Source organism: Sus scrofa, chromosome 7, assembly GCF_000003025.6.
Source record: "Sus scrofa isolate TJ Tabasco breed Duroc chromosome 7, Sscrofa11.1, whole genome shotgun sequence".
Lineage (NCBI taxonomy): Eukaryota > Metazoa > Chordata > Mammalia > Artiodactyla > Suidae > Sus > Sus scrofa.
The window spans coordinates 24,060,149-24,068,011 of record NC_010449.5 but is presented as its reverse complement, the minus strand read 5'-3'; the positions used below and the strand labels follow the sequence as shown (position 1 = coordinate 24,068,011).

The window sequence follows — 7,863 nt, the reverse complement described above, 5'->3', positions numbered from 1 at the left end:
CTGGGGCTGGGAGCGGGGTTGACTCTGGACCTTGCTCCTCCCCTGGCCCAGCCAAGCTGGGAAACCACGTGACAGCCAAGAACAGCAACTGGCCCCAGGCCCAGGATTGGGGGGTGCGCCCCGGACACCTGGGTCTCTGAGGAAATCACGGCCCAGAGAGAGGTCCAGCCCTTCCCTGTTAACCCCTCTTATCCCAGTGCCCTGGGCACCTCCCCTACAGGATGTAGCCGGGTGTGTGTCTGCACCTACATGCTCTCAGGTGTAGCTTGTACACGAGGATACAGGTGCAGGAGGGCCCCACGTGGCTCAGCAAGCGGCTGGAGACACGTGGTTCCTTTGTTGGACCCACAAAACAAGGTACTAAGACACTTGTCTCTCACTATAACCCCCACAAGAACTGACCTCCACTAGGTTTTGGTGTGCTGGAGGCTCACTCAGAAATTCTGTGGTTTAGATCAGCATATCCTCACCACCCCACGGGGCGGGCGAGGGGGACTGACCTTGATGTCCCCTTTTTCTCTCTGAACAATGAGGCAAAGCTCAGGCCCAAGTTTGGCTGTACCGCTACCCCGAAATGAGGTGCCCGAACACACACGACACATTAAACAAGACATGCAGAAAATGTCACAGGCAGAAATACTTTATTTGGCAGTTTCAACCCAACATGTCGGGAGAAGAACCCTCCTTCGGCAGCCTCTCCAGATACCCCTGCTTCCCATCCCAAGACAGGGCAGCGGCAGCAGCTTGCTGCGTGGAAGGCAGCAGCCATGGCCTGGGCAGTTTCTGGTTCCACTTTCAGCAAAGGGCAGAGAGGCACTGCCCAAACCCCACCACTGGGTCGGAGCCCAGGTAAACAGCAGCGGGCACATCTGACCCTTTGCACAGACACAAGCCCAACACTCATCGTGGCTCCCAAACCCTCCCAAGGTGACCCTATGTCAGCCAGGGTGGGACGGCGCGCCTGGGCCCCTCGCTCCCCATGCTGGGGACATGTCCAACGATGAGCAGAATCCTCACGTCTCCGGCAGGCGGAGGAGGGTACCAGAAGTGGTGGAGACACTGGGCAAGAGAAAGACAAGGCTGGAGCGAGACACCTAGGCCCAAGGTCTAGGAAGAACTCAGAACGTGGCCAGGGATACTCCCGGGTTCCAGAAAACCAGAGAGGAGCTGGGCTTCGCTAGCGAATGAAGCACGAGTGGGGACGAAATCTCACCTTGGGTCATTGCTCTGTCCCCTGCCAGAGGCGAGGGGAAGGGGGGGGAGGGGGCAAGACTCACCAGTCCACCAACTGGGCCCCAATGAGGTCGTGCACGTGATAGGCCAGGCCCAGACGCACCGTGGCAGGTGCCCGCCGGCCCAGGAGTTCCGAGAGGAGGAGCTCCCGGTACTTGGCTTTCCTGACCATGCCCAGGACGGCCTGGCGCCCTGGAGGAGGCAAGGGCACGGGAGAGAGGAGAGGCGAGTAAGGCCTGGAGGCCTGAGGAGCCCCCAAAAGGTGTTCTTGAGGGGCTGCGGGCTTGAGCTACAGGCAGGATACCTTTAACAAAACACTTGATGAACCTCCCGGCTCCGGGCACAGCGAGCCACCAACTTCCAGCGTCTCGGACAGTGAGGACCCCGGCATTCACCAGCTGCCTAAGAGGGGGACATGGGCACTGCCTCTGAGAACCCTCTCTCCTCCCTGCCTGCTAATGTTTGGACCCTAAGTCTCCAGAAGCCTGGGCACCCAGGCAAGGGGACTGGACAACAGAAGCCCAGCCCGGGGCAGTTCCCTGCTCACACCACGCCACTCCGGGCCCCGAAGCAGCTTGCTTGCTCCCTCGTCCCACCGGACTGCCCTGTCCCCGCTCTTTCTTTTCCTATTATTGTTACCTGGTCACTAAAACATCTCCTCTCAGAAGCCTTCCTTGATGCGTGCCCGACACACTCTCAGATCCACCACCGGGGAGAGACAAGGGCCTTCCTCCCAGGTTCCCGCCACCACCTACACACACCTCACAGCAGTTCTAACCCCACCTTACTGGAAAAAAAGTTTACAAAATGCTTCCGTGGGTTACAAAGCAGGGAGCCTGAGCCAGATACAGCCTCTTGGAAGGCTATCTGTATTTAACCCTTGCCCAGCTGCTGCTCTGTTGCATGTGAAAGCCTTCGGGGCATCAGAGCCCCAGCCAGTCCCTTTTCCCCTAAATATCAACATGATTCCCGTCAGGCGTTTATCGCTCCTGCCAGGCCTCTCTCTGTATTTGATTAGCCACCAGATTGCCTGATTTTAGTCCTGGGCTCTTTCCAAGGCCCCGGGTAAGACAGGCCTCTTCTCTTGGGGGAGGAGCACAGACTTAGGCCATTTTATTACAAAGAAGAGTCAGCCTTTACAGCAGGTTCACCGAAAGGAAGAGGACAAGGCCAGATGGCACAGGAGAGGGGCAGGGAGGGGCCCGATGCCTGATGCAGATGGTCCCCCAGGTCTCACGTGATCTCCGGATCCCTGAAGCCAAAAGTCTGTGTCATTTGGTCCTGCTGGAAGCTAAGGTCGCCACAGGCTGGAAGCACCGAAGCCAGGAACTTCTGCACTGTGCCAGCATAGGGGCGGCCCTCGCAAGCCTTGAGGACCTGGAGCCAGAAAGGAGAGACGTGGTCTGGCCCCACCTTCACCCTCCACTGACCTCGACCCCCAGGACAACCCTTCTCTTCCTGTGTTCTGCCACGTGCTCAGGGCCTTCGCCCTCTCATTCTTTTCCTCCTCCTCTGCTCCCTCTCCCTCATAGAAACACTTACCGGAGCCCTGTGTCCGCTCTGTGAGAGGAGGGGTGGGAGAACCGTCTCTTTCCCTCGTATTTCCATTCCCCAATTTCCCCGCACCCCCGCCTCTGGCCCCCATGACACACTGTCACACGCACTCTGGTCCTGTAGTCCTCGGTGAAGATAATTCCTTGTGCGTCCAAGTCGAAGCCTAGCTGGATGATTCTGATCTCCCCCTGCTCTTGAAGTGCCTTCTGTCTCCAGAGGGATGAGAGTGAAAGGAAGGCATCAGAGTAAGACACTCTGCTATATACACTCCAGGTCCTCTGGGGCAGGGAGATTGATTGATTTATCTTTTTAGGGCCGCAGCTGTGGCAGATGGAGGTTCCCAGGCTAGGGGTTGAACTGGAGCTGTAGCTGGTGGCCTACGCCACAGCCACAGCAACACAGGATCTGAGCAGCATCTTCGACCTACACCACAGCTCACGGCAACACCAGATCCTTAACCCACAGAGCGAGGCCAGGGATCGAACCTGCGTCCTCGTGGATGCTAGTCAGATTCGTTTCTGCTGAGCCATGACGGGAACTCCAGGAAGATTTTACTTGCGAGGTTTTTCTTGGGGCGTTTCTCTACACGGAGAGAATCAGGTGGGTCACCAAATAGTCTTTTCTAATTAGTTCTCCACCTGCCCACCTCATCAGTTATCTGTTAAATAAGCAATACATAGTTTCTAAGACCAATCATATGCAAACACCAAGATAAAATAGTGATTAAGACATAGGCCCTGCCCTTGAGGAATTCACAGTCTAGATTTAGAGTGGGGGAAGTTGGGGAGGACTATGGGAGAAAATGTTTAAAACAAAAATAATGCAGGACTTCTGTTTTCAGGAAAAGAGCAAGACCAACTCACTCGCTGATAAGTAAAACTCTGGATAAATCATTATTTTAAACATTATTTAAGCATTAAAGAGCTCACAAGGGAGTTCTTGTGGTGGCTCAATGGGTTACAAACCTGACTAGTGTCTATAAGGATATGGGTTCGAGCCCTGGCCTCACTCAATGGGTTAAGGATCCAGTGCAGCCGTACTGTGGTGTAGATCACAGACGCAGCTTGGATCCCATGCTGCTGTGGCTGTGGTGTAGGCCGGCAGCTGCAGCTCTGGTTCAACCCCTAGCCTGGGAACTTCCGTATGTTGCAGGTGTGGCCCTAAAAAGCAAAAAGTGAAAAAAAAACCCTAACCAGAATACAATAAAGACAGTCCGAAAAAGAATGAAAACGCAGGTAAGAGGCTAAAAGACTTAAAGGATACAAAGAGAAGGTCCAATGTATGTTTAATTGGAGTCCAGAAGGAAAAAAAAAAAAAGATAATAAGATATGGGAAATATCTGAAAAGCCAATAACAAATCCACAATCACAGAAGTACATTAGACCAACTCACATAAATGCGTAGAAAAGAAAAAATAGTGATCACTGTGGAAATAAAAGATTTCAAAAATAACTTTCTTTTTTTTCCTTTTTAGGGCCACACCTGTGGCATATGGAAGTTCCTAGGCTAGGGGTCCAATAGGAGCTGCAGCTGCCAGACTACATCACAGCCACAGCAACACCAGATCCAAGCCAGGTCTGAGACTTAATGCCACAACTCGTGGCAATGCTGGATTCTAAACCAACTGAGTGAGGCCAGTAATGAAACCCACATCCTCGTGGATAATAGTCAGGTTCATAACCCACTGAGCCACAATGGGAATTCTAATAATAACTTTGGTTACTAAGAAATTAATAACAGAATATGGAGTTCCCTGGTGGCTCAGCAGGTGAAAGAGCTGGCATTGTTACTGCTAAGGTTCAAGTCACTGCTATAGCATGGATTTGATCCCTGGCCCAGGAATTTCTGCATGCAGAAGGTAGAGCCAAAAACAAAAAGCACAGATAATCAACATAAAGAATGAAAAAAGGGTCATTACTGCAGCGTCTATGGACCATAAAATGAGATTTCAAATTTTATGCCAATAAATGGACAAATAAAAAAAAAAAAATCCCCCCACTAGAATGGACAAAATGGGATATATTCATAAAATGCAAATCTATGAAAATGAATTAACTAACTATAGCTACATGTAACAACTTGGATAAATCTCAAAAATATTCATCTAGGGAGTTCCCGTCGTGGCGCAGTGGTTAACGAATCCAACTAGGAACCATGAGGTTGTAGGTTCGGTTCCTGCCCTTGCTCAGTGGGTTAACAATCCGGCATTGCCATGTAGGTGTAGGTTGCAGACGCAGCTCAGATCCTGCGTTGCTGTGGCTCTGGCGCAGGCCAGTGGCTACAGCTCCGATTCGACCCCTAGCCTGGGAACCTCCATATGCCGTGGAGTGGTCCAAAGAAACAGCAAAAAGACAAAAAAAAAAAAAAAAAAATTCATCTAATGAAATAAGATATAAACAAAAACACATGGTATAGTTCTGTTTGAATCAAGTTTAAAAGTGAGCAAAACTAAAATATGTTGTTAATGGATAAACACGTAGATGGTAGAAAGAAAACCGAGGTAATGACTATCATACCAGCCAAGCATGTGACCTGCCAGGGACAGAGCAATATACGTGGGCTTTGGCTGTGTGTGACAATCTGACCTGGGTCACAGTTAAGTGGGCATGTGCATTATAAACATTCTTTAAATTGTGTGTTTCTATATTGTTTTGTGCAATTTTAAAAGCTCTTCTAAAATCAAGCTAACACCAGTAGGTTAAAAACAACAATGCTCTAAGGAGTGGGTGTGGGTCCCTTTCTTAAGAGACTGGAGCTAGTCTCCATCTTCCTTCTCTCCCTCCTTTTCTTCCTGAGAGAGTGTATGCTAACCTCCCAACCGCTAAATCCATGTGCATATCATTTCACTTGACCTCTTCGAAGACCACTGCCTGGAATCACAGGTTCTAACACGACCAACTACTCCACCTTCTTGAAAATCTCTACTTTCTCAAAAGGCCTTTTCGTGGGTTCTTCCTAACTCTGGCAATTCCTTCTCAACCTCTTTCACAGACTCCTCTTCCGCTGCTTTCCTCTTGCAACAGTGGATTTCAAATTTTAAGGCACATTAAGAATCAATTGGGGCATTCTCCTGTGGTGCAGTGGGTTTCAGGATCTGGCATTGTCACTGCCTTGGTCCAGGTCACTGCCGTGGCGAGGGTTCACTCCCTGGCCTGGCACTTCCACAATAAAAAAGAATCACTTGGGGCAGTAGCTTAAAAATGTAGATTCCGGAATTCCTGTCATGGCTCAGCAGGTTACAAACCCAACTAGTATCCATAAGGATGGGGGTTAGATCCCTGGGCTCACTCAGTGGGTTAAGAATCCGGCATTGCTGTGAGCTGCAGTGTAGGTTGCAGACAAGGTTCAGATGCAGCATTTCTGTGGCTGTGGTGTAGGCCAGCAGCTGCAGCTCCGATTTGACCCCTAGCCCAGGAATTTCCATATGCTGCAGGTGCAGCCCTAAAAAAAAAAAAGTAGATTCCCAGGTTCTACCCCAAGAAATCTTAATTCATTATCATTGAGTGAGTTCCAGGAACCTGTATTTTTGAATAAAGAGGCCAGGTAATTTTCAGGGTCAGGCAGAACTCAGGACATACCTCGGGAACCACTGCCTTAAGGGTTGGTTCCTCCCAGCATTGGGGATTTGGCTCTATTATCTTTCATTGCAAACCTGGGGTCCTTAACTTTGGGCTGCAGAGGATCTGTGAAACTCTCTCCCCTCCAAAACTGTCTATATACCTTATATATATGTAATGTATATGCATTTTTCTGGAGAGAGAGACATAGCTCTTATTATCTTCTAAAGTTTGTAAAAAGGTTACAAACCACTCCTCTCCTCCCTCTTCCTGCCATTTTCACCCACTTCTACAGACTGAACCACTGCGCACATCTCCATGACTTCCAATTCTGCATTAGTGGCCCAGAACTCTCTCCAAACCCTCATCCAACTGTCTGCCGCACATTTGCATCTGGATGTTCCACAAGTACCTCCACTCAACCTGTACGCAATTAAAGACATCATCTGCCACCAATGTTCTCCTAGTCCCTTTGCTCCACCAACCACTCGGCCATCCAGAAAATCGAAGAGTTTTTCCTTCTTCTTCCCGCTCTCCACATTCCTCACCCATCCTCACCCTAATTTAGGCCTTCACCAGTTCTCAGATGTAAATATCTTTCCAATCGATCTCCCTACCTCGCCTACTCCCTCCAATCCATGCAACACACCCTTCTCTCTCCTATTTAACAGTCCCCGCCAGATCACCGCTTTCAATGTAAGACCGAAACGACACTGATGTACAAAGCCTGTCCTAATCTAATGTCTGCCTGCATTCTCAGCGCTGTAGGTTCGAACCATGCCCGGTGACTCAGTCTCTCCCAAAGCTTCACTCTTCCACACTCATGATTTGGCATGCTCTCTGTTGCCTGAGGCTCTGTAGCCTCCTCCCTGGCTGGCACAATGCTTGGCCCAGAAAGACCCAATGCTTGCTGAAAGGCAGAATAGGTGGTGGGCGAACTGAATGATGGGGAACCTCGGAAGTGCCCGCGAGGCAGGGAAGCGCCCTCCGTCGGTCGCTCTGACGCCCCTCACCAGCTGCCGGTCAGCCACCGTCCGGTCCGGCACGAGACTGTACACCTGGTTCCTCAGCACGATGGGCGGTAGCGCATCCTCAAACAGGACTCGCGGGAACAGCCGCACTAGCTCCGCGACTGCCGCGCGCGCAGATCCTGGGCGGAAAGACCTGGTCACTGAGACGTTAACTGGGACCGGGGCGGGGGAGCGGATGTACGCTGGGTCCCACCACACAGGGTTACCAGAGGCGAGGCCGCTCCCAGCTGAAGTCCCTAGTCTCGCCCTGGGGTTGCCATGGTTACCTGACTCGCCGCGCAAAGGATCTGCCTCTACATCCCGTCTTTCTCGCGGTCTCTTCAGTCCAAGGGTCTCTGGGACCAGGCGATGCCTCTTCCGGCTCATATCCCGGGATCTTAAGGTGCCGGGGAAGAGGTAGATGCTGAAGGAGAAGAACACGAAAAGTCTTCCGGCGCAGAGCAGTGACGTAGAGCGTCCCTCCTTGGAGGCCAGTCAGCCCAGTGTTA

General features: G+C 51.2%; 1 protein-coding gene across 1 annotated transcript; it reads right to left on the bottom strand.

The window, feature by feature from the left end:
- On the bottom strand, positions 614–7,786 carry STK19 (serine/threonine kinase 19). The gene is given in 7 exon segments (NM_001128450.1): positions 614–1,059; positions 1,278–1,425; positions 1,538–1,635; positions 2,471–2,610; positions 2,898–2,993; positions 7,358–7,494; positions 7,642–7,786. Coding segments are annotated over 7 exon segments (765 nt in total). The 5' UTR covers positions 7,742–7,786; the 3' UTR covers positions 614–1,013.